Source organism: Trachypithecus francoisi, unplaced genomic scaffold, assembly GCF_009764315.1.
Source record: "Trachypithecus francoisi isolate TF-2019V2 unplaced genomic scaffold, Tfra_2.0 Lachesis_group10, whole genome shotgun sequence".
In the NCBI taxonomy this organism is placed as follows: domain Eukaryota; kingdom Metazoa; phylum Chordata; class Mammalia; order Primates; family Cercopithecidae; genus Trachypithecus; species Trachypithecus francoisi.
The window spans coordinates 43849501-43874493 of NW_022681455.1; the positions used below are offsets into that span (position 1 = coordinate 43849501).

The 24993-nt window shown below is 50.1% G+C and overlaps 2 protein-coding genes across 4 annotated transcripts; one reads left to right on the top strand and one right to left on the bottom strand.

Moving 5' to 3' along the window:
• Positions 1 to 1244: 1244 nt before the first annotated feature.
• Positions 1245 to 11945, bottom strand: GTPBP2 (GTP binding protein 2). 3 transcript variants are annotated; one of them, XM_033217285.1, is made up of 12 exons: positions 9641 to 9943; positions 7650 to 7676; positions 6957 to 7141; positions 6490 to 6598; positions 6097 to 6294; positions 5622 to 5796; positions 5244 to 5463; positions 4665 to 4800; positions 4473 to 4531; positions 3373 to 3544; positions 2757 to 2921; positions 1245 to 2544 (listed from the first exon to the last, which is right to left on the bottom strand). In XM_033217285.1, the coding sequence occupies exons 1-12, from the start codon at positions 9824 to 9826 to the stop codon at positions 2368 to 2370; spliced, it is 1809 nt and encodes a 602-aa protein (XP_033073176.1). In that variant the 5' UTR covers positions 9827 to 9943; the 3' UTR covers positions 1245 to 2367. The 3 variants fall into 3 exon arrangements, with proteins under 3 accessions (XP_033073176.1, XP_033073177.1, XP_033073178.1); XM_033217286.1 differs by lacking the exon at positions 9641 to 9943 and adding an exon at positions 11653 to 11945 and having other exon boundaries at positions 1250 to 2544; XM_033217287.1 differs by lacking the exon at positions 6097 to 6294 and having other exon boundaries at positions 1252 to 2544; positions 9641 to 9944.
• Positions 11946 to 16171: 4226 nt separating this feature from the next.
• MAD2L1BP (MAD2L1 binding protein) lies at positions 16172 to 21922 on the top strand. Its single transcript, XM_033217291.1, has 3 exons — positions 16172 to 16232; positions 16701 to 16966; positions 20996 to 21922. Exons 1-3 carry the CDS (start codon positions 16187 to 16189, stop codon positions 21506 to 21508), a joined length of 825 nt encoding a protein of 274 aa, XP_033073182.1. The 5' UTR covers positions 16172 to 16186; the 3' UTR covers positions 21509 to 21922.
• The last annotated feature ends 3071 nt before the right edge of the window (positions 21923 to 24993 follow it).

Below are 24993 nucleotides of genomic sequence, written 5' to 3' on the forward strand. Positions count from 1 at the left end.
AAGACAGTGGTTTGTGCCTGTAGTCCTAGCTACTCAGGAGGCTGAGATGGGAGGATCACCTGAATCTGGGAGTTCGAGGCTGCAATAAGCCATGATTGTGGCACTGCACTCCAGCCTGGGTGACAGTCTGAGACCCTGTCTCAAAAAAAAAAAAAAAAAAAAGACTACATTCACTGTATACATGGCCTTTTCCCCCCAACTAGATATGTAGCTTCTTAAAGGCAAGGATTCTTCATAGTGCTTTGCCCATAATAGGCGCTGATATTCATTGGATGAATGTATATAGTGAAGAATTTTAGATCTGATTACCACAATTGGGACCATAAACATGTATAAACTCCTTGGGAGTCTGCCTTACATACTTTTTATCCCCCTAAATGTTTCATTAATGTTGCAGAGAGGCTCACTGGTTCCTGGAGATGTCTTACTACGTACTGAAATGTGATTTTCTAAAATTTATAATACAGGCAAAAGATAAGTAAACTGTAGACAAAGCTTTCATCTCTATCAGCAGCTATACAGAGGAAGTAAACAGCTTAGTCCCTAATACAGGAGGAAGTTGTTCAACTACAGGCTTCTTGGTAGCAAGTTAAACCAGTTATATTTTATAAAACTGAGCCTGAGTGGTAGGGAAGCTATCACTTTAATACTCTCGAGGCAGAATGCCACATAGGACTTTGGGCCACATACATCTTTTTCGGGGCCTCCTCAAAATGCAGTTTCCATTTACAGTTGACTTTGGCCCCTCTTTACCCATAAAATGTCAAAATCAAGTAGTCTGAACATAGAAACAGGAATAGGGACTAAGGTTTGGTCAGGTGGCCCTCATTGTTCCAAGAGTAATTTAGGCTATATAAACTTGAAAAGTATAGGACCAGATTACCTTTTGTCTCTAAATTCTACTCTAAGTAGCTGGCACTGTGTCTCTGACAGGGCACAGAAGTGGGCTCCTTACTATTCTGACCATCATCAAGTGGCCAACTCTTCAAATACAGGGTAGCTATCTATTTCACGTGAAAGGTCTCAGTACTCTGCTCACTTGAACTACAGAAAACGGGCCACAATACTTGGTTACAACACTGGAACTCTGAACCTATGTGAAGGAGAGAAAAAGAATGGTGAATGAGATACCAGCTGGGTTCTTTCCACATTCAGGGCTCAGCAATGTTGGGGTTTCACTTGTCTCTAATCCTGGAGAGATATCTAGCCCTGGAAGGAAGCTGAGCCTGTAGCTAACGCATAAGCACACTGTATTCAATAAAACATTTTTATTCTGTACAATATATATGTGTATTTAAATATATATACATATGTATATATATATATATATGCGCAGAGAAACCTCAGCCAACAAATCCCTGAGTCCATGGGAACCCAGGACACTAACAAAGGGAAAGAAGAGTCCATGCCTAAAGAGTAGGAAATATGGCAACATCTTTCCCTTTCCTCCTGGTTCCCTGCAACAGAGGGAAGGGAACAGTCACTACAGATTACTAAAACAAGAGGGTTTAGGTGGGGCAGGAAAAGTGGGCTGAGAGTGGTAGGATGGGGAACTCAGATGCCACCAGTCTGGGAAAGTAAAACATTTGATCCAGCATGAAAGCCAACATGACCACAGAGGAAAAGGACCAGACTGATGGGCATGCAGCTGGCCTTTGGTATATGCCAAGCCTTTGCTTGGTAGCCCCACGCCTGGGCCAGCACAACAAATAGCACCTGTGGGGCCTATGAGCCGGGAGGGGGTGAGGGAGATAGGGACTGGGGAAATGGCCCTTGAGTGAAAGGGAGATAAAGCTGAGGAAGAGGCCTCAGGCCTCAGCACAGGGTGGGAACACTACCATTCACTGTCCCTGTGCCACTTCTTCAGACTCTGAGCTGCCACCACCAGATGGCCAAGAGCAGATAACCTTTTGTCCATAGCCAGGTAGAGATGGGCAACTTACATGGCCTTGAGAAGAGGTATAGAAAAAGGAGTGCTTTTGAGGGTCACCCCGTTGTGACAATTCCTGAAGTGCAGAGACCACACCAGCAAAACATGCCCAGTCTTAGTAGTGGGGCCGAGGAATTGATGAGTGGATGTAGTCAGCTCCAGCAGACAGGCCACAGGGTTGCCAGGTTTGATGAGCCAACCAGGTGAGCACACAGCTTCTGAGCACTGCCCTGAATCCTGTCTTCTCCCTCAGGACTGCCCTTTCCTGGCCACACCAAGTTTGGCACCTCTCCAGAAAGCTGGCAGGGAGCAAGTGGCAGACAGCACCCCTCTCTCCCTAGCCTATTAACACAGAGCCGCCAATGGCAGGGCAGCATGGCCGGAAGTCACCTTATATATTGTAGGGACAGCAACAGAATTGTCCCTGCCTGAAGGATTCAAAAGCCCATGTTGGCCTGGGCTTCTCCTGCAGTAATGGCTTGTACATCAGTGACATGGCCGATGCCCTTGGTGACACCCTCCCGGAACAGCAGTTTGGCGCCCACCTTCAGGTACTCTGGGTGTTTCAGGAAGCGGAAACGTACCACTGCCTTCTCGCCTGTCCGCAGTTTGTCCTGCAGCAGATAAATGGTCACTCCCCTGGCCAGTGCCTTCTGTCCCATTCTCTGCCAGCCGTGGCTCTCCACCCTCCAGAGGCCTATCAGGCCGCTACCCACCCTAAGTGGGGTTTTATTCCCATTGTGGGATCAAGGAGTTCTCTGCCAGTCTGGGGCAGGCCTCCCTCTTTTCTGACCTCTGGAGAAATGGAAGGCCAGGTCCCTCTCACCTTGGCATGGATCTTTTCCACCACTGCCGTCTGACGTACGTTGCCCACGTGTACTGTCACCTGGAATCCTCGTCGGAAGGTGGTGGCATGGAACAGTAAGACTATCTCTGCCTCAAACACCGAGCAGATGGTAGGATTCATCTCTGGGCTCACCATCACCATGCCCTGGGGAGGAACAGACCCCAGGCCCAGAAGGGCAGCTCTAACATCAGACTCTCCCTCCCCAGCCATCCCACACCCTTTATAGCTCTTGAATTTCCTCTTCCTCTACACAACTCTAAACACAAAGACTTCAAAAACAATAATCAAAACTCTCAGAGGGAATGAGTCTTTACCCACCTCCTACGTCCTCTAGCCCATCTAACGCTTTGCATTTTTAGGGTCCTGAACACTAAAAATAGTGTTCACTAAAAATAGTGTAACATAGTGATTCATATTTCGTTATCTGCACTTCATGAGTATGCTAAGCTGTTTTTATAGTCTCTGTAACTAGACCAGAAGCTTCTTGGGTCAGAGTGTGTTTTCTCTGAAGCACCTTAGATAGGTGCTCATTCAGTAGCCAGTCTCCTAGGCACTTCTGTTAGTGTTCCCTCTCCAACCCATGCACCCACCTCACCTTGCGAAGCAGGGCACGGTCAAAGTCCCCAAGCGCCAATGTAGCAGCCTGACCAGCTCGCAGCACACGACAGGCAGAGCGGTTGCGCTGGATGCTGCATACTCTCAGTTCCAGGAAGCAGCCATCATCCGTGGGGCCCACCACCAGCTGGTCTCCCTCACGGCAAATCCCACTGCAGCCCAGAGGGCAGGTGGCACAGTGTCAGCCAAGGTCCCCATACCTACTTCTCTATTAGGATCACCCAGAGCATTCCTTCCCTTCTAGGGTTGAGTCCCTCAAGTGGGGAAGAAGAACCCTAAATTCTGACTTGGATATAGGGGGGAATCACTGCCAGAGTTCAGAATCAGAAAACTAATTTCAAAAAAGGCCAGCAGTGATGGCGGACAGAGAAGCACTTGCTGGTTTAACACTGAACACCTAACCCCTGAAGAAGCAAGTTATCCCCTTGAGTTTCACTCTCTGCTTTGCAGTCTTAGGCCAGGTGCGGTGGCTCACACTTGTAATCCCAGCACTTTGGGAGGCCAAGGCGGGTGGATCACTTGAGGTCAGGAGTTCAAGACCAGCCTGGCCAACGTGACGACCCCATCTACTAAAAATACAAAAATTAGCCAGGCATGGTGGCAGGCACCTGTAATCCCAGCTACTCGAGAGGCTGAGGCAGGAGAATTGCTGGAACCCAGCAGGCAGAGGTTGCAGTGAGCTGAGATCACGCCACTGCACTCCACCCTGGGCAACAGAGCGAGACTGTCTCAAAAAAAAAAAAAAGAAAAGCAAGCAAAGAAGAGTCTTAAGTGACGCCTCTCATTTCCCTATGTGAGACGAAATCAGTTGAATACACTCTAGTTTTTTTCCTGGAGCCCAAAACCCACACTTCTCTGTCAGGGGCCTGAGATTCCCAATAGGCAGCAATACTGTTTCTTCCCTCCAAAGCCAACAGACTACCATTCTCCAGCTCTTCTGATAGTGAAACCCTAATCTGCAAATAAGCACGTCCTTTAAATAGGTTCTGTTCAATTCCAGGGTCTCCTCCTTTGAGCCAGAATGTCTTTGAGTATATGGGTGAGGGCTGAGTGGGGAGGGTAGCAAGCAAGACAATTCACCTGGAAAGGGTCCCTCCAACAACAGTCCCCACCTCTGGTACTGTGTAGATTTCATCTACCTGAAGCCAAAGAAAACGCTATCAATGGCCTGCCAAGTAGGGCTGGTGGGTCCAAAATCTCTAAACAGACTCTGGGTTTGGTCTGAAGTAGCCCCTCCCTGTTTGCCAGCCTATTTGCTGGGCAGTCACCTACCTGGAATTCCGTCAGCTGCTGCATGAGTTCCTCCTGCTCTTTGCTGTTGGTGAGTGGCGGCAGAATATTCAGAAAGACTTTGAGGAGGTCCAGACTCTCTCCAGACACACTGGACAATGTGAAGATGGGGGTGACACTATAGAGGGAGGCATAGAATGGACAGATGAAGACAGTCCAAACAGGAGGCAGAGGCCAGATCCCCATACATGGAAAGGTGAGCTTGCTCTTGGCTGGGGACCCCTCTCTCCTGTCTGCAAATGGCTCAGAAACTCTGGGCCTTCTTGTGAGCCAGTCGAGCAATGTCACACAAGAAGCCCATCCCAGAGCCCAAGGGAAACAGCAAATGCCTGGTATAGCACTTCATCCCCATGGTCCCAGGCATCAGCAATGCTCCAGGTTGACTAGTAGGGAGGGTCAAGCCCTTTAGCAAGATGTCCCTCCACAATCCCAAGCTGAAACACCCACAGAACTAAGCCAGAACTGGTCTGGCCCTGGAAGAGTGGGATATCATGCTCCTGGGCCCTGGGATCTGTGGCAGCCTTCCTAGTGGATCAGGGCTTTACAGTAAGGTGGGCTTACTTGGGTGACTGAGCAAACTGCTGGGCAGCAGTGACGGCATCATCCTCAGAGGTGACTAGCATGGGGACCTTGTGGCAGCCAGGCTGCTTGAGGACCCGCTCCAACTGTCGTACTGTCCTCTCCACTGTGGTCTTGGCACACAGGTCGATCTTGCTGACCACGATGAAGAAGGGCACTTTCAGGGCCAGGGCCAGCCCCAGATGTTCCCTTGTGGTGCCAGCTGCCTCAGAAGGACAGCAAGCAGCGGAAGAGAAGAGTGAGAACGCAGAAGGCAGGAGAGGGAAGAAGAGAAGCATTGGTGTGTCTCCAAGATTTGAGGCCCAGGGTAGGAGAGTCAGCACCCCCCTTCAGCCCTGTCCCTGCCCTAATGCCTCGTACCAATCCCAGTGTTGGCACTGACGAGGAGCAGGGCGCAGTCGGGGCAGTATGACGTGAGGCCAAAGATGGTGGTGTGTAGGTACTTATGGTGGCCTGCCAGGTCGATGAAGGTGATCATCTTGGAGCTGCTCTCACAGATCTCTTCTGCCGTCCGTGAGTCGCTGTAATTCACCACCTGGCCCAGGGCCCAGGGCTCTCAGTGCCCCCTGCCAGCCCTTCCAACCCCTTCAGAGTTGCCAGGACCTAAACCATTCCCTGGGTGACCCTGCCTCTTAATCCTGACCCCATTTTTTATTTAATTCAGTTAATTCCCCATTGATTTCCTAAGAGGGACAGAGCTTGTTCACAGTCCCCTCAGGGCATTCATCTATACTATTTCAAAAAGTCTCCACACTCTGCCCCCATCGTATGTCCTTCACTACTACCATCCCATCCTCAGAGTCTGGCCCCATTGGGTCCCACTGATCCCATGCACCTCTCCCTTGCTGTTAAAGCCCAGGATCTCGAAGCTGATGCTGGAGGTTCGGCCAGACTGAATCTCATGCAGGTGGCGGAAAAGGTTGAGCCGAGCCCGGCCCCGCCCATTGTCCAGCTCTCCCTGGGTCAGGACTCCAAGCAGAGTCGACTTCCCTGAGTCCACATTCCCCAGGACGGCCACACGGAGGTCTAGGAACTGTGGATGAATTGCCAGAGATAAGGACTCCAATCCCTCACCCCTCTCACTGAAGACTGGGTCAAGGGCAGTGACGTTCCCTAGGGAGCAACTGATGAACTGGAAGCCCCCAGGATCCCAGGCCAGGAGTCAGCCTGCCACCACAGGGCCCTTCCACAGTGTGGACATGAGGGACAGGGATGGGTGTGTGCTCACCTGTTGGTTGTCAGGGACCTTGCGTACTAGCACCTCAGTGATCTTCCGGGGCATGTCACTATCATAATCCACTTCTCTCTCTCGAAGAACGGTGATGTCTGCCCCAACCCTGTCACAGCAAGGCCACAGCTGCCGTATCTCACCTGTCCTTCTATTCCAGGCTTGCTCTGGACCTACAGACTTCCTGCACCTCCCACAGAGCTCCCAATACCTTAGCGCACTTCCTACCACCCTCCACTTTATTCCTCATTCACAGTTCCCTTTAAAACAAATACACATATCTTAATTCAAGGATCTAAACAGCCTAGGTCCAGTGAGGAGGGGACCAAAACACTAACCCTCCCCACTTCAGCTCTTTGTCAAGAGAAGGAAAGTCCCACCTTTGCCCCTCAGGCCCTAGGTAACTGGGTATGCCTGGGTCCTCCCAAGTCAAGTAAAGGAGAACTGGTGGGGAAGGGAAAGCATACTTCTCTGCCATCCGGTGCAGGGTCTTGAGTGAAGCTCGCATTTCCTCCTCAGCCAGCCCCACCAGCAGCCCATTGTCCTCTACCCCAATCTGGTAGACAGCCTCACCACGTCCCTCCTGGAGTCGCCACTTCATCTGTGTCACCAGGTGCTCAAAGCGGTACTGGGATGGATTCACCAGCTTCAACTTAGGGCAAGCGGGGTATCACGAGGTGAAATCAGAGGTGTTCCTCCCAAACCTACATGGTCCCCACCTGTTCTGCTGCAAGGACCAGAACTTTCCCTTTCCACTTAAACTCATACCTGATCCCCCTCCAACAGAACAAGGTACAGAGCCCTTAACCTGAACCATATCCTTAAACTGCTATAGACTATGAAGTTGGAAGGGTCTCAGAGAAATTATCCCATGCTGGTGGATCACCTGAGGTCAGGAGTTCGAGACCAGCCTGACCAACATGGAGAAACCTCATCTCTACTAAAAATACAAAATTAGCCGGGCGTGGTGGCGCATGCCTGTAATCCCAGCTACTCAGGAGGCTGAGGCAGGAGAATCTGAGATTGCGCCACTGCACTCCAGCCTGGGCAACAAGAGCAAAACTCCATCTCAAAAAATAGAAAGAAACAAAAAAGAAATTATCCCACACTGGCAAGGACAACCTACCCCAGCCCCTGCTTTTCCCCAGCCTAGGACTCACTTTATATTCAATGTTTCCATCTTCAGCCTGAAAAGAAACAGTGAGCAGTTACCATACACTGTCCAGACCCAATCCCTACTTCCCCTCAACTCCCACTGGGTCCAGGTAGCTAACTTGAGAAAGCAGGAAGCCCCACTGGCACTTGCTCAGGCAAGTGCCTGTTAAAGGTCAGTGGCAGACAAGATGCTCTATTCAACCCCAGCATGGCCTCTATGAAGGGAAAGCCTATAAGGAAACAAGGAGTCACCCATTTAAGCCAGGAACAGAACCCTGAATCAATCCATTCTTTGATCACTAGCAGCACGTTCTTCCTAGATGCAAGATCATCCCTTCCTCCCCACCTCCAGGGCCTCAAAAACCCGCTTTTCCCAGAAGTCTGTCTCCTCTGTGCCCAGGCTATTAAAACCTTTCTTTGTCACTGGTCTAGGAAACACCATTTCCTCCCTGCCTGCCCCTCTCAGCTGATGTCATCTAGAGTAAGAGGCTGCAAGAGGTTCTGGATCAGAGCCAAAGGGTGAGCTCAGCAATGGTCACTACAAGCCTGATGACCGAGAAGATCTAGGTGAGAGAGGAGCAGAGCTCCAAAGTTGGGGCTGAGAGGAATAGAAAAACTCAGAAAATGTAATGAAGTGGACAGACTTGCTATGGCCTTCACCTCCTGCCCCTTAACCTCAGTGGAGGTGAAATCCTGAATCCACTCCACAGTATCTTCTAGCTCCAGTGGGTAGCACAGCACAGAAGCACCCTGTTACCTGAGCCTTCCTCTCCCAGGTGCAAAGGGATATGGGATTTGCCTGTTTGGCCAGTCTGCATTTTTCTACCCCTCTCTCTGGGTATTTTATTTTTCCTCTTCCCTTCCTGTCATCATTTCATCCCTTCAAGGCTCTCTGGCACCCAGGCCCTAACAGGTCTTCACTCATAATCTCCACCTCAAGGTGTGTTAAGGAGATTTTTTTCCCCATCAATAAAAACCTTCCAAAAACCTTTTAATCATTTTTCTGGGGATGGGTGGCTTCAAAAAATGTGGTGCAAGAATGAGAGTCTAGGGCCTAGATCAGTGGTTCCCAAAGTGAGGTCCTGGGACCAGCAGCATTAGCATCACAGGGGAACTTGTAAGAAATGCAAATTCTCAGGCCCATCCTCACTAGTAAGAAAGAATCAGAAATTCTAGGCTGGGCATGGTGGCTCACGCCTGCAATCCCAGCACTTTTAGGGGGCCGAGGCAGGTGGATCACCTGAGGTCAGGAGTTTGAGACCAGCCTGGCTAACATGGTGAAACCCCATCTCTACTAAAAATACAAAAATTATCTGGGCGTGGCAGGCACCTGTAATCCTGGCTACTAGGGAATCTGAGGCAGGAGAATCGCTTGAGAACCCGGGAGGCCGAGGTTGCAGTGAGCTGAGATAGCGCTACAGCACTCCAGCCTGGGCAACAGAGTGAGACTCCGTCTAAAAAAAGAAAAAAAAATTGGCCGGGTGTTGGGGTCCAGCAATCCGAGAGATTCGATACATGCCAAGTTTGATAATCACTGGTTTAGGCTGTGTGTGAGGAACACACTGCTCTTTTCCCGGGTACTCCCCTTCTCCCTGTGGAACAAGTTTAGAAGAAGTGGTGGTTACTCTGTCTGCCTCTCGTCCCAGGATGCAGTCTCTCTTCCCCTATGGCAGCACACGCAGTTGGCTGGGGTGCTCTTCCTGGGATCCCCTTTCTCTACTTCTCTCCTGGGGTAATCTAGATCAGAAGGGGGAGTCCTCCCTCTCCACTCTTCCTCCCTCTCCACTCTTCCTCCCTGAGATCCTGTCACCTGAGTCCAGTCTTTGCCCTTCCTCTCTGGGGTTCCGGGACCGGAAAGAGGGGTTCTCCCCCCGTGCCCCTCCTCTCTGGGGTCTCGACACCGGAAGGGGGGATTAATTCTCTGGGTCCCGCCTCCCTGGAGTCATGGACCGGAAAGAGTGGCTTCTTCCCGCCCCACCACTTCTCAAGTGCTCACCTCGGGGGGCAGGTACGGGGGGTTGTTGGCTTTGCCCCCTCTGTTCCTTCCGTTCTTCTTCTTTCCCTTTGGGCCCCCGCAGCCGCTGGTGCTGCCGGCACCCCTAGCCTTGAGGGTTCCGCCCACGGCCGGGCCCCCTCCGGGCCGGCAGCAGCCGCCGAACAGCTCCGATACCCGCGAGTCCATTCGCCGCTGCCGCCAGCCCCCCGCTCGGCCCCTCCCGCGGCCGCAGCCGCCGCCGTCGCCGTCGCCGCCGCCCTTACTGCCACCGCCGTGTCCGGCCGGCCCGAGCAGAGTGGGGTGGGGCTCTGCAAAAGCTACGCCCCCCGCCTCCTTGGCCTGCGGGTCGCGTCAGAAACAGCCGCGGGGCACCACGGGATGTAGAGTCCCCAGGCCTGGGAATTCGCTGAAAATGACACGCCACCGCCCTACAACTCCCAGGAGGCATCGCGGCGCAAGTGGCCGCGGGAGTCGTCGGAGGCGTGGGGAAGGAGCGCGCCTTGGCGCGCAAAGGCCTAAGGGAGCTGTAGTCTGGATTGCAGTCCCCGCGCTGTGGTCTTTTTCTAGGGCTTGGGGGCAGTTTAGAGCCTCGCAGCCTGGGTGGCGAGGACACCAGCGTCGAAGAGCTTACATCAGAATCGACCCTTGTGGGCGCTCCGGGATTTGGCCCTTTAGCGCGGATCCTAGACAACAGGTTTTGGACCTCGAGAGCCGCAGAACTGAGGCTACTGGTCCCGCCAGCCTGCTGGCTCCGCCTCTGCCTCAGTTTCTTCCCCAATGGCCCGCGTGCGGCTGGGGTGAATCAGGGCTAACCCTAGGGCGGAGGCGGATGGTGATTAGCCAAATTACGGCTGTTATTGTTGCGATGACTATGCTACCTTTACATAGTAGTCACTGCTTTATTACCATCCAGGGGCTGGTTTTAACAGCCGGAGGCATCGCGGTGCCTGCGACACGAGACCCGAACCCGTAAACCAGCTTGCTGCCCGCAGGCTGCAAGCATACTCAAAGCGAGTATTCCTCCTCCCCTTTGTTTTGAAGCAGAACCAATCGGGAAGAACCTAGTTTGGTTTTAAACAGCCAAGACTGTAGGAGGGGCCTGGCCCCTACTTCGGGCGGGGCTGGGGCTCGGGTTGCACCAACCACCACGAGGGCGGGGCAGTGGCCGGGAATAGAAACTTGGCCTAGGGCCACAGGGGATTGTTGGCTTTTGACTTTCTTACGAAGCAATCTCCTGTTGTTTAGTGCTGTTGCACTCTACAGAGTACACACATTCAGCGACATAAGCCAGTGCACAGAACACCAGAAAGGCAGGGCGGAAAAGCAGTTACGTTGCTGAGCTGCGAGTCAGGACGCTAGGGCTCAATTCACAGCCGCATGGCTGTCTCATGACTCACACCACTCACAGTGTGTTCTCTTCTCCCCTCTTCTGGAACTGCGAGGTGCTCATACACGGTCAAGAAATTAAACAACTCAGCTGGATGCGGTGGCTCACGCCTGTAAATCCCAGCACTTTGGGAGGCCAAGGTGGCCGGATCACCTGAAGTCAGGTGTTCGAGACCAGCCTGGCCAACATGGTGAAACCCCGTCTCTACTAAAAATACAAAAATTAGCAGGGTGTGGTGGCGCATGCCTGTAATCCCAGCTGCTCCAGAGGCTGAGACAGGAGAATCCCTTGAACCTGGGAGGCGGAGGTTGCAGTGAGCCGAGATCAGGCCATTGCACTCCAGCCTGGGCAACAGAGCAAGATTCCAACTAAAAAAAAAAAAATGAGCCTGGCATGGTGGTGCACATCTGTGGTCCCAGCTGCTCAGGAGACTAAGGCAGGAGAATCACTTGAACCTGGGAAGTAGAGGTTATAGTGAACCAAGATCACGCCACTGCACTCCAACCTGGGTGACAGAATGAGACTTTGTCTCAAAAAAAAAAAAGAAAACAAAAAGAAATTAAGCAACTCTTCTCTCTAGACTTCAGTTGTCCTTGGAAAACTAGAAGCAGCAACAATGACTTACCTCTGGTGATCCCTGCGGGGGTTCAGACTTGGTAGAGTCCATGGCTTCCTCCCAGGGCCACAAGGAGGGAGGCAGGTCTACTGATCATGCTGTTCACATAGCATAATTTTCCAAAGCAGTGACAGCAGAAAGACCAAAACCTACAAAAGGGCCTAGCTGACCCTAGGCCAATTATGTGGGTCTTCAGTGGTTGAAAGCACATGTGACTTTTCTTAGTCCTGTGCCACTGAAGGAAAGGTTATGCTGTAGAGGTCTAGCCAGGGGTACAGGCCTACTAGGGAAACTGTGGTTTAGAGACAGAGACTAGAGAACTCAGTGAGAGATCTCAAGAAGGATGGGAATTGGAAGGAAGAGATAAGACCATTCTCCCAACATTCTCACATGACCAGCCTTGGGCCCTCTTGATAACCAGGGCCTGCTGCAGTTGTCTGATAAAATGTGTCCCTTCATGTACATGGATTTTTTAATTTTTATTTATTTATTTTTTTTGAGACAAGGTCTCCCTCTGTCACTCAGGCTGGAGTGCAGTGGTGTGATCACAGCTCATTGCAGCCTCAACCTCCTCTGCTCAAGCAGACCCTCCCACCTCAACCTCTGGAGTAGCTGGAACTACAGGTGCGAGCCACCACGCCTAGCTAATTTTTGTTTTTATTGTTTGTAGCGATGGGGCTCCCCCATGTTTCCTAGGCTGGTCTTGAACTCCTAGGCTCAAGCAATCCTCTTGTCTTGGCCTTCCAAAGTGCTGGGATTACAGGGATGAGCCCCACACCTGACCCAGTATTTTATTTTATTTATTTATTTAAAGACAGAGTTTCACTCTTGTTGCCCAGGCTGGAGTGCAGGTGTGATCTTGGCTCCTAGCAACCTCTGCCTCCTGGGTTCAAGCGATTCTCCTATCTCAGCCTCCCGAGTAGCTGGGATTACAGGTATGTGCCACCACACCCGGCTAATTTTGTATTTTTAGTAGAGACGGGGGTTTCTCCGTGTTGGTCAGGCTGGACTCGAACTCCTGACCTCAGTTGATCCGCCTGCCTCAGCCTCCCAAAGTGCTGGGATTACAGGTGTGAGCCACCGCGCTCCCGGCCCTATTTATTTTTTAAGGGTGGCAAGGAGGAGGAAGAGAGAATGATTGATTGATTGATTTCTTTCTTTTTTTTTTTGAAGTAGGCTCTCCTTCTGTCACCCAGGCTGGAGTGCAATGGCACAATCTTGACTCACTGCAACCTGCATCGCCCCAGAGCAGTTTTTCCACTTCAGCCCCCCAGGTAGCTGGGACTACAGGGGCGTTCATGATGCCTGGCTAAGGTTTGTATTTTTTGTAAAGAAGGGGTTTGCCATGTTGCTCAGGCTGGTCTTGAACTCCTGGACTCAAGCAGTTCTCCCATCTCGGCCTCCCAAAAGTGCTGGGATTACAGGCGTGAGCCACCATGCCCAGCCAGACCCAGTATTTTAATCATTGTCCTTTTATAGTATGTTTTGACCTCTGGTCCCTACTTCCTGAAACATACCCTTTTCTTGGCCTCCATGACCTGACACTTGTCTTTTTTTTTTTTTTTTTTTTAATAAAGACCCCATCTCTACTAAAAATACAAAATATTAGCCAGGTGTGGTGGTGGGCACCTGTAATCCCAGCTGCTTGGGAGGCTGAGGCAGGAGAATTGCGTGAACCCCGGGGACAGAGGTTGCAGTGAGCCAAGATCATGCCATTGCACTCCAGCCTGGGCAACAAGAGCGAAACTCCATCTAAAAACAAACACAACAACAAAAAAACTTTTGGACTCAATCAGTCTCTCCACCCTCAAGCAATTCTCCCACCTCGGCCTCCTAGAATGCTGAGATTATAGTCGTGAGCTACTATGTCCAGCCAGACCCAGTATTTTAATCATTGTACTTTTTTTTTTTTTTGAGGCGGAGTCTCACTCTGTCACCCAGGCTGAAGCACAATGGCGTGACTTCAGCTCACTGCAACTTCCGCCTCCCAGGTTCAAGGCATTCTCCTGCCTCAGCCTCCCAAGTAGCTGAGATTATGGGGATGCACCACCACACCTGGCTAATATTGTATTTTTAGTAGAGACGGGGTTTCTCCATGTTGGTGAGGCTGGTCTTAAACTCCCTTCAGGTGATCCGCCTGCCTCAGCCTCCCAAAGTGCTGGGATTACAGGCATGAGCTACTGCACTCGGCCTCTAATCACTGTACTTTTATAGTATGTTTTGACTTCTGGTCCCTACTTCCTGAAACACACCCTTTTCTTGGCCTCCATGACCTGACACTTGTCTTTTTTTTTTTTTCCTGTAGGGACAAGGTCTCATTATGTTGCCCAGACCAGTCTCAAACTTCTGGATTCAAGCATTCCCCTTGCCTTGATTTCCCAAAGTGCTAGGATTACAGGCATGAGCCACCATGCCTGGCCCCACTTGTCTATTTTGGTTTTGGAGGTGGGGTCTCACTCTGTCACCCAGGCTGGAGGGCAGTGGTGCAATCACAGTTCACTAGCCTCAACCTTCCAGGCTCAAGCAATCCTTCCACCTCAGCCTCCCAAAGTGCTGGGAGTATGGGCATGAGCCACCTTGCCCGGTGATTTGTCTATTTTTCTTTATCCTTCTGTGGGTACTCCTTAGTCTTCTCCATAGCTTCTGTCTCTGTGGTCATCCCCTAAACATTAGTGTCTTCAATATCCTAGCCCATTCTCATTCCACACCCTCCCTAGGTGATGTTACCCACTCACATGATAATGGCTCTTAAATACATGTCGCTATTCCAAATGGCATTCCTAAATATTTCTATTCATTGTCCTTTGGAGATGTCAAATTCAATCTGTGAAAAGCTGAACTCATCTTTTCTCCTCCTCACCTCCCACCCCAATAAACCTGGTCCTCTTTTAGTGTTTCCTCCATCCTTTTTTTTTTTTGGAGTCATGGTCTCACTCTGCTGCCCAGGCTGAAGTGCAGTGGCTTGATCATAGCTCACTGTAACACTGTAACTGTCGAACTCCTGGACTCAAGCAATCCTCTGCCTCAGCCTCCTGAATAGCCAGGACTACAGATGTGCACCCACCACACCTGGCTAACTTTTAAAATTTTTTTTTTAATTTTGCAGAAACAGGGTCCCCAATATTGTCCTGGCTGGTATCAAACTCCTGGCCTCAGCACCCTGCTTCCCTCTTTCATTGAATGGCACAACTGGCCATACAATTGCTGAAGTCAGAAACCTGCTTGTTTTCTTGTCAGTCTTCTTTTCTTTTCTTTCTTTGGACATGGACTCTTGCTTTGTCACCCCGGCTGGAGTGCAGTGGCGTGATCTCAGCTCACTGCAACCTCCACCTCCCGGTTCAAGCGATTCTCCTGCTTCAGCCTCCTGAGTAGCTGGGATTACAGGTGCATGCCACCATGCCCGGCTAATTTTTGTATTTTTAGTAGAGACAGGATTTCACCATGTTGGCTAGGCTGGTCTCAAATTCCTGACCTCGTGATCCACCCGCCTTGGCCTCCCAAAGTGCTGGGATTACAGGTGTGAGCAGCCGCGCCCGGCCTCTTGTCAGTCTATTTCTGTTCCTCCTCCTCCTTGTAAATCAATCACCAAGTTATGTTCACTGGACCTCCTAAATGTATCGAGTTACCCAATTATCACCACCCCACTGTGACTACCCTAGCAGTTTAGGCTCCTTTCATCAAGTACTCAAGTAATTGCACTACCTCTAACTGGTATCCCTGCCTCCTCTCTTATCCTCTCTGTAATCCAATCTCTACCCTGCAGCCAGGGTAGAGATTATAAGATGTAAATTTAATCATGCCACTCTCCTACTTAAACCTTTCAAAGCTTCCCCATCTGACTACAGGATCAAGTCCAAACTTTCACATGGCTTACACGGTCCTGCCATGATCTGGCTCCTGTTGTTCACTACAGCCTTAACTCTTTATAATATGAACTCTTTTCATTCCTTGAACAGAGTATGCTCTTGTCTCAAGGTCTCCTGGAGCATTGGGCCCTCCTTTTTACCTTGCTGACTTATCCTACAGGTCAAAGCTTCACACATTTCTTCTGGGACCACTCCTTCCCAGCTCCTACCCTCTCTGGGCAGGCACCCTTGTTTTTCACTTTCACGCCCCGTGTAAAATCCTTCTGTATAATTGTATCGTATCTACAGGCAGTGAACCCCTTGAGTACGGGGTCCGCGCCTGGCTTGTTCTCTGCTGAGTCTCCAGCACCTAGGACAGGGCCTGGCACGAAGTAGGTGCACAGTGAGTAGAGAATGCTGGAGTGAATGGATGCGTGAGGGTTGGTGTCTTTTGGAAAGCAGCGCTCATTGGCTGAGAACGCCTGGGTTCTTGCTGGGCAAGGGTTAGGCATATATTTGCCAGGGTGTTAAGGAAGGACCGGAGGGATCAAATCCCAACTCCACTTAGCCTCCCCCACACTGCCGTGACGCCGCGCCTTTTTTCCGGCCCAACTGAGCCGGAAGTGGAGGCGCGGGCTTCCCATGATGCCCCGCGGGACCTTTATTCTAACCGCAAGGAGTAGCGGGAGGAGGTCGTGATGGCGGCGCCGGAGGCGGAGATTCTGTCCCCAGCCTCAGTCCCTGGTAAGGCGCGGGTCCCAGAGTTTGAGGAGCCTTGGGGACCCGTTTCTTCCCTACCTCCGCGCCCTCCATTTATCCCTTGGTCCTCTCCCTAGCCCATCTTCCCTGTCTTCCGGGTGTCCTACACAGCTCTAGCTGTGACTCCATCGCTGTGGGTCGCACTGGACCCTGCTTGACTACACTTTTGACTCATTTCCCCAGATCAAGTCCCGCTGCTTTCTGAGCGGGGAGCCCTAGTTACTACCTCCGAAATACCCTCACTATCTTTCAGTCTATTAAATCTCCTCAGGCAACAGGGATCAGGAATCTCTCCCTGCCACGGCCCACACTCTAGGCTGCGGAGGGTATGGGCGTATGTCGAAGTGCCTGCTTTCTCAGGGTGGCTGGTTTGGTGGCCACAGGGAATGAGAAGACTGACTTTGGCTTTTAGGTTTTTAATTTTTCTCTCTTGTCCCTCTTTTCATCTACCAGATTTGGAGTGGTATGAGAAGTCAGAAGAAACTAACGCCTCCCAGATAGAACTACTTGAGACAAGCTCTACCCAGGAACCTCTCAACCCTTCGGAGCCCTTTTGCCCAAGAGACTGCATGGTACCAGTGGTGTTTCCTGGGCCTGTAAGCCAGGAAGGCTGCTGTCAGTTTACTTGTGAACTTCTAAAGCATATCATGTACCAACGCCAGCAACTCCCTCTGCCCTATGAACAGTTTAAGAACTTTTACCGAAAACCTTCTCCCCAGGTAGGCACAGGCTTTGGGAGCAAGTTGGTGGGAAGACTTTGTGGCTCTTAGATGGGAGGCAGGTAGAAGGGGGGTCTAAGAAATCTTCAGAGCCTGAGAGACTAAGCAGCTTCCAGGGCTTCAGTCACTTTCTCCCCATTCTAGTCTTTGGTAGCCTAACCCTCTGGCTTTTTCTCCTGTTCTTTCTTTCTGAAACTCGTGTTGGATTTGGACTTAATGAACTGGCTGTTTGCATTTTTTTCTTTTGAGACAGAGTCTCGCTCTGTTGCCCAGGCTGGAGTGCAGTGGCGAGATCTTGGCTCACTGCAACCTCCCCCTCCCAGGTTCAAGGGATTCTCCTGCCTCAGCCTCCTGAGTTGCTAGGATTACAGGCTCCCGCCATCACACCCAGCTAATTTTTGTATTTTAATTTTTTTATTTTATGTTTTGAGACAGAGTCTTTCTCTGTCGCCCAGGCTGGAATGCAATGGCGTGATCTCTGCTCACTGCAACCTCTGCCTCCTGGGTTCAAGCAATTCTTGTGCCTCAGCCTCCCCAGTAGCTAAGAGCACGTGCCACCATGCCCGGTTTATTTTTGTATTTTTGGTACAGATGGGGTTTCACCATGTTGGCCAGGCTGGTCTCGAACTCCTGACCTCAAGTGATCTGCCTGCCTTGGCCTCTTCCAAAGTGTTGGGATTACAGGCGTGAAATACTGCGCCCGGCCTGCATGTTTCTTTTTAATAGCATCCTGTTGTTGAATTTCTGTATGAACTTCTTTTTGCTTTGTTGTTGTTTTTTTTTTTTTTTGAGACGGAATCTCACTTTGTCACCCAGGCTGGAGGACAGTGGCACTATTGCAGATCACTGCAACCTCAGTCTCCCAGGTTCAAGTGATTCTCCTGCCTCAGCCTCCCGAGTAGCTGGGATTACAGGCATGCACCACCACACCTGGCTAATTTTTTTGTTTGTTTGTTTGTTTTTGATAGGGAGTTTCACTCTTGTCACCCAGGCTGGAGTGCAGTGGCGCCATCTCAGCTCACTGCAACCTCTGTCTCCCAGGTTCAAGCGCTTCTCCTGTCTGAGCCTCCCAAGTAGCTGGGATTATAGGCATGCGCCACCATGTCCAGCTAATTTTTGTATTTTTAGTATAGACGGGGTTTCACCATGTTGGCCAGGCTGATCTCGAACTCCTGACCTCAGGTGATCTGCCTGCCTCGGCCTCCCAAAGTGCTGGGATTACAGGCATGAGCCACCATGCCCAGCCTGTTTGTTTTTTGAGACAGAGTCTTGCTCTTGTTGTCCAGGCTGGAGTGCAGTGGAGCGATTTCGGCTCACTGCAACCTCCACCTTCTGGGTTCCAAGCAATTCTCCTGCCTCAGCCTCCCAAGTAGCTGGGATTATAGGCATGTACCACCACACCCAGTTAAATTTTGTATTTTTAGTGGAGACGGGGTATCGCCATTTTGGCTAAGCTGCTCTCAAACTCCTGACCTCAAGTGATCTGCCCGCCTTGGCCTCCCAAAGTGCTGGGATTACAGGTGTGAGCCACCACGCCTGGCCTACCCAGCTAATTTTTGTTTTTTTAGTAGAGACGGAGTTTCACCATGTTGGCCAGGCTGGTCCCAAACTCCTGACCTCAGGTGATCCACCTGCCTCCGCCTCCCGAAGTGTTGGGATTATAGGTGTGAGCCACCGCACCAGGCCATGAACTTCTTTTGCCTGAGGATATTAATTATTTAATTTTTGAAGTTTTTCTTTGTTCTTTGCGGCATCTCAGTTTCTTCTAGAATCCATTCCCCATTTGTTTTGTTCTGGTCTTTGGCTTTCATGTTGGAGGATTTTGTTCTGTGTCTGGTGAATATTTAAGAATAAATCGGCCGGGCGCGGTGGCTCAAGCCTGTAATCCCAGCACTTTGGGAGGCCGAGACGGGTGGATCACGAGGTCAGGAGATCGAGACCATCCTGGCTAACACGGTGAAACCCCGTCTCTACTGAAAAAATACAAAAAAACTAGCCGGGCGATGTGGCAGGCGCCTGTAGTCCTAGTTACTCAGGAGGCTGAGGCAGGAGAATGGCGTAAACCCGGGAGGCGGAGCTTGCAGTGAGCTGAGATCCGGCCACTGCACTCCAGCCCGGGCTACAGAGCGAGACTCCGTCTCAAAAAAAAAAAAAAAAAAAAAAAAAGAATAAATCACGGCAAGCTCTGTGTGCATGCCTGGGCCTTATGCCTTATGAGCTTATAGACTTCACTAAAAGGAGATTAGGTGGGAACCTGGTGATCTCTTTGGGGGGATTCCTTAAACATAGTATTGGAAAGTCTTCCCTCTGGATGGGGGAGAAATTTGGCAGATGATCTAAGCATCTTGATACAGATATTCATTCATTTCCCCTATATTCACTCTTGCCTCTGTGGTGCCTATATCACCACTTGGTAAACCTTTCTGGGGTTCTGCTGTGTGTATCAGTTTGCATCCCTTGGGGGTCCCTTCTGTCAGCACTTGGTATTCAGCTCTCTTGAACTCTTAACTCTTCACCTTCTTTCTTTTCTTTTTTTTCTTTTTTTTTGAGACAGTCTTGCTCTGTCGCCCAGGCTGGAGTACAGTGGCACGATCTCGGCTTACTGCAAGCTCCGACTCCCAGGTTCATGCTATTCTCCTGCCTTAGCCTCCCGAGTAGGTGGGACTACAGGCATCTGCCACCACGCTCAGCTAATTTTTTTTTTTTTTTTTTGAGACGGAGTCTTGCTCTGTCGCCCAGGCTGGAGTGCGGTGGCGCGATCTCGGCTCACTGCAAGCTCCACCTCCTGGGTTCACGCCATTCTCCTGCCTCAGCCTCCCGAGTAGCTGGGACTACAGGCGCCCGCCACCACGCCCGGCTAATTTTTTGTATTTTCGGTAGAGATGGGGTTTCACCATGTTAGCCAGGATGGTCTCGATCTCCTGACCTTGTGATCTGCCCGTCTCGGCCTCCCAAAGTGCTAGGATTACAGGCATGAGCCACCGTGCCCGGCAAGGCTAATTTTTTGTATTTTTGGTAGAGACAGGGTTTCACTGTGTTAGCCAGGATGGTCTTGATCTCCTGACCTCATGATCCACCCACCTCGGCCTCTCAGTGCTGGGATTGTAGGCATGAGCCGCTGCGCTCGGCCAACTCTTCATCCTCTTTCTATCTTCCAAAACTTCGTGTTCGCATTTGACTAGTGTGTAGTCTCCAGTTCTTTGCCCTTGGGAGTTTTCTTTCTTGGTCTTTCCTCTTCTTTCGTTCATTTGTTTCTTAATTTCTTTTCTCTCATTTTGTAGTATTTCAGGTGGAAGCGCAAATAAGCATGTGTTCAGTTTACTATGTTTAAGTGGAAGAACAAGTTCAAAGTCATGTTTATTAGGCCAAATAATCCTTTTCCTGTTACCACTCCCTGTACAGCAAAAATTTGTTGTCACTTCGTCATGCCACCAAATCTCTATTTTAGTTGCTTATATCTGGATATTCTCCACCTTCAGAACACTGTGTTTGCTGTTCTATATGTGGGAGAATTATGGTTTTGTACAAATAATATATTTTCCTTTTCAGTATAATGCCCTCTGAGAAAACACAGTGTTTTGGCTGTGGCGGTTCATTGAGCTAGAAATTCAGTCCTGTAAGTCTATGTACACATCCCAGCAGGGTTCTTTTCTTTTCTTTTTTTTTTTTTTGAGACGGAGTCTTGCTCTGTCGCCCGGGCTAGAGTGCAGTGGCCGGATCTCAGCTCACTGCAAGCTCCGCCTCCCGGGTTTATGCCATTCTCCTGCCTCAGCCTCCCGAGTAGCTGGGACTATAGGCGCCCGCCACCTCGCCTGGCTAGTTTTTTGTATTTTTAGTAGAGACGGGGTTTCACCGTGTTAGCCAGGATGGTCTCGATCTCCTGACTTCATGATCCGCCCGTCTCGGCCTCCCCAAGTGCTGGGATTACAGGCTTGAGCCACCGCGCCCGGCCTCCAGCAGGGTTCTTTTCAAAGGGCATTAGCTTCTCCCTGCCTTGTTCTTCTCTCCCACCATTCTTTGTCCTCACAGGCAGAGGAGATGCTGAAGAAGAAACCTCGGGCCACCACTGAGGTGAGCAGTAGGAAATGCCAACAAGCTGTGGCAGAACTGGAGAGTGTCCTCAGCCACCTGGAGGACTTCTTTGCGCGGACACTAGTACCACGAGTGCTGATTCTCCTTGGGGGCAATTCCCTAAGCCCCAAGGAGTTCTATGAACTCGATTTGTCTCTGCTGGCCCCCTACAGCGTGGACCAGAGCCTGAGTACAGCAGCTTGTTTGCGCCGTCTCTTCCGAGCCATATTCATGGCTGATGCCTTTAGCGAGCTTCAGGCTCCTCCACTCATGGGCACCATCGTCATGGCACAGGGACACCGTGACTGTGGAGAAGATTGGTTTCGACCCAAGCTCAACTATCAAGTGCCCAGCCGGGGCCATAAACTGACTGTGACCCTGTCATGTGGCAGACCTTCCATCCGAACCACGGCTTGGGAAGACTACATTTGGTTCCAGGCACCAGTGACACTTAAAGGCTTCCGCGAGTGAATGAGTGCTTCTTAATTATAAAAACACAATGGCTGAATTATCTTTCTTCATGTGGCACTGAATCACCCATCTAGTTTGGAGCTAGAGTTGCTTCCTGGTGAGAGACGAAGCAACTGTCCTTCTGATTGTCTGCCTCCCCTCCTCAGGTTTCCTGATGGGCTGATGGCATGTGGCGGTGACTGTAATCATTGCTGAACAACATCTCTGAATCAAAGGTTGATTTTCCCAGAGGGTGCTGGGTCAGGTATTTCTGTTAGGGGTTGTAAAGCAAAGATGGGTCCATAGACAGAAACTCTATGAAGGTGGCCCTTTCTGCTCCTTGCTGTGTCCTTTCAGAATTTTTACCAGGAACATAATGTGGATCTGACTTATGAATTTAAATATAAAATAAATAGATTCTTATTATATTTTCCTAAAATTGTTTTGACTTAAAATAACTTGTCAGGTTTTAGGCTATTTTGTCTTTCTCCTTGGCCTCTTCTGCTTCAGGGCTTCTCAAAAATTTATTATTTTTTTCTTTTTTGAGATGGAGTCTTGCTCTATCGCCCAGGCTGGAGTGCAGTGGCACAATCTTGGCTCACTGCAACTTCCGCCTCCCAGGTTCAAGGAATTCTGCCTTAGCCTTTGAGTAGCTGAGATTGCAGGTGCCCACCACCACACCCAGATAATTTTTGTATTTTTAGTAGAGATGGGGTTTCACCATGTTGGCCAGGCTGGTCTCAAACTCCTTACCTCAAGTGATCCACCTGCCTTGGCCTCCCAAAGTGCTGGGATTACAGGTGTGGGCCACTGTGCCCAGCCTTAGGATTTTTTAATTATGATTTTTTCTCTTCTTCAGCCCCAGGCTAGTCTAGGAAGTTAAGTGACTTTGCCAAGTGCATATGTACTTTGATAGCACAGTTAGGACTAGAGTCCTTATTAGCTATCTTTTAGCCAATGTGCTTTTCTTGCCACATACAGATTTTTGTGATGCTTAAATTCTGTATCCCCCAAAGCAGAGGTCACCTTTATGTGGGAAGATTGTAGTAAAGAACTTAGCTTGCCGGGCACGGTGGCTCACGTCTGTAATCCCAGCACTTTGGGAGGCCGAGGTGGGCGGATCACAAGGTCAGGAGATCGAGACCACGGTGAAACCCCGTCTCTACTAAAAATACAAAAAAATTAGCCGGGCGCGGTGGCGGGCGCCTGTAGTCCCAGCTACTCAGGAGGCTGAGGCAGGAGAATGGCGTGAACCCAAGAAGCAGAGCTTGCAGTGAGCCGAGATCGCGCCACTGCACTCCAGCCTGGGTGACAGAGCAAGACTCCGTCTCAAAAAAAAAAAAAAAAAAAAAAAAAAAAAAAGAACTTAGCTTACCGGGCCACTGAATGAAAGCAGTGATTTTGGAAATAGTCTGGCCTGGTGCTTGGTTTGTAGTAAACTGAGCAGGTGTGCTGAATAGTGAGAGGGGAGGAGCCACTGTGCCCGCCAAACACCTCAATTTTTGGAAGCAAGTTGAAGACAGAATCCACACTTTGCTGGTGTTGGGGATAGGTATATACATGTGTATGTATCCAGGTGGGTGACTCATGCCTGTAATCCCGGCACTTTGGGAGGCTGAGGTGGGCAGATCGCCTAAAGTCAGGAGTTGGAGACCAGCCTGGCCAACATGGTGAAACCCCATCTCTACTAAAAATACACACACAAAAAAAGGCCAGGCACGGTAGCTCATGCCTGTAATCCCAGCACTTTGGGAGGCTGAGGTGGGTGGATCACAAGTTCAGGAATTCAAGACCAGCCTGACCAATATGGTGAAACCCCGTCTCTACTAAATATACAAAAATTACCCGGGCTTGGTGGCGAGTGCCTGTAATCCCAGCTACTTGGGAAGGCTGAGGCAGAATAATTGCTTGAACCCAGGAGGCAGAGGTTGCAGCGAGCCGAGATCACACCATTGCACTCCAGCCTGGGTAACAGAGTGAGACCCTGTCTCAAAAAAAGAAAAAAAATTAGCCAGGCGCAAGTCGTGGGCACTTGTAATCCCAACTACTTGGGAGGCTTGAACCCAGGAGGCGGAGGTTACAGTGAGCTGAGATCATGCCACTGCACTCCAGTCTGGGTTACATAGTGAAACTCTGTCTCAAAAAAAAAAAAAAGGTATATATATACTCACACGTATGTACATAGTATAAGCACTTATATTATCTAACCCTAAGAACTCTGCGGTGCATGAATTATTGTCCCCATTTTATAGATAGGCCAGGGGAGATTGAGCAGTTTGCCTAAGTGGTGAAACTTGGATTCGCCTACAGTACTGCACATCCTATGTGGTTTTACTCTGAAATATTTAGCCAGGATTTGCTTTGCCAAAGGTATTAGCATCAGGAAGCTGTAAGATTTTCCTCTCTGGCTTCAGATGCTGGTGTCTGCCATGGAACCTGCAATAGGTGCTGAGTAAATATGGAATCAATGAAAGCAAAACGTCTGGGCTCTTTTCTGTGCTATGACCACTTGAAGCATATTCTACCAGCCAGAATTTTGACTTTTTCTGTCTACTGCTATTATAGAAGAGAGATTGAGCCATATCTCCCGCTCAGGGAAAGGAAAGGCTGAGGGGTCTGCCTAAAGGGAGTAGGGGTGGTTGTAAACCAGGGAGCCATAAATCGTTTTGAGATAACACATTAAGCCAAATCAACTCCCTCAAATACTAATTTTATTTAGTTAGTTAGTTGTATTTTTTGAGATAGGCTTGCTCCGTTGCCCAGGCTGCAGTGCAGTAACATGATCTTGGCTCACTGCAATCTCCGCCTCCCTGGTTCAAGCGATTCTCCTGCCCCAGCTTCCTGAGTAGCTGGGATTACAGCTGTGCGCCACCATGCCTGGCTAAGTTTTGTATTTTTAGTAGAGACGGGGTGTCACCATGTTGGTCAGGCTGATCTCATAAAAATACCTTCATAAGCAATGCCTAAGGCTGGGCGTGGTGGTTTATGCCTGTAATCCCAGTACTTTGGGAGGCTGAGGTGGGCGGATCACTTGAGCTCAGGAGTTCAACCTGGCCAACATGGCAAAACGCCATCTCTACTAAAGATACAAAAAATATTGGGCGTGGTGGCACGCACCTGTAGTCCCGGCTACCTGGGGGGCTGAGGTAGGAAGATCACTTGAGCCCAGGAGGTTGAGGCTACAGTGAGCTGACATCACACATCACTGCAATCCCACCTGGGTGACAAAGTGAGACCGTGTCTCAATCCCCAAAAACCAACAATGCCCAGACAATCAAAAAAGTAATTACCTGGGTAATTTAGACACTTATTTATCAGCTGCGGCCCAGGTCATTCTGATTTCCTGAGTGCTCTTCAAAGGAATCCAGAAATGAAAATATCAAATTAGCAACATTAACAATAAAGTCCATTTCCTGTGGCAACAAGCTTGCTGAGGAACCTGGGGACTCAAGAAGTGAATGTGGAGAAGTAGTCTAGCCCAGGGAGTGAAGCTGCAGCTGCAGTGA

What these genes read in the sequence shown, in the direction of transcription:
- GTPBP2 (XM_033217285.1), bottom strand. Translation starts at nt 9,826, where the DNA reads ATGGACTCGCGGGTATCGGAGCTGTTCGGCGGCTGCTGCCGGCCCGGA. An exon ending in ACCGTGCCCTGCTTCGCAAG is followed by an intron (nt 2,922 to 3,372) that starts GTGAGGTGGGTG and finishes GTTCCTCCCCAG; the next exon opens with GGCATGGTGATGGTGAGCCC. An exon ending in TGGAAAAGATCCATGCCAAG is followed by an intron (nt 2,545 to 2,756) that starts GTGAGAGGGACC and finishes TATCTGCTGCAG; the next exon opens with GACAAACTGCGGACAGGCGA.
- MAD2L1BP (XM_033217291.1), top strand. Translation starts at nt 16,187, where the DNA reads ATGGCGGCGCCGGAGGCGGAGATTCTGTCCCCAGCCTCAGTCCCTG. An exon ending in GTCCCCAGCCTCAGTCCCTG is followed by an intron (nt 16,233 to 16,700) that starts GTAAGGCGCGGG and finishes TTCATCTACCAG; the next exon opens with ATTTGGAGTGGTATGAGAAG. An exon ending in ACCGAAAACCTTCTCCCCAG is followed by an intron (nt 16,967 to 20,995) that starts GTAGGCACAGGC and finishes TTGTCCTCACAG; the next exon opens with GCAGAGGAGATGCTGAAGAA.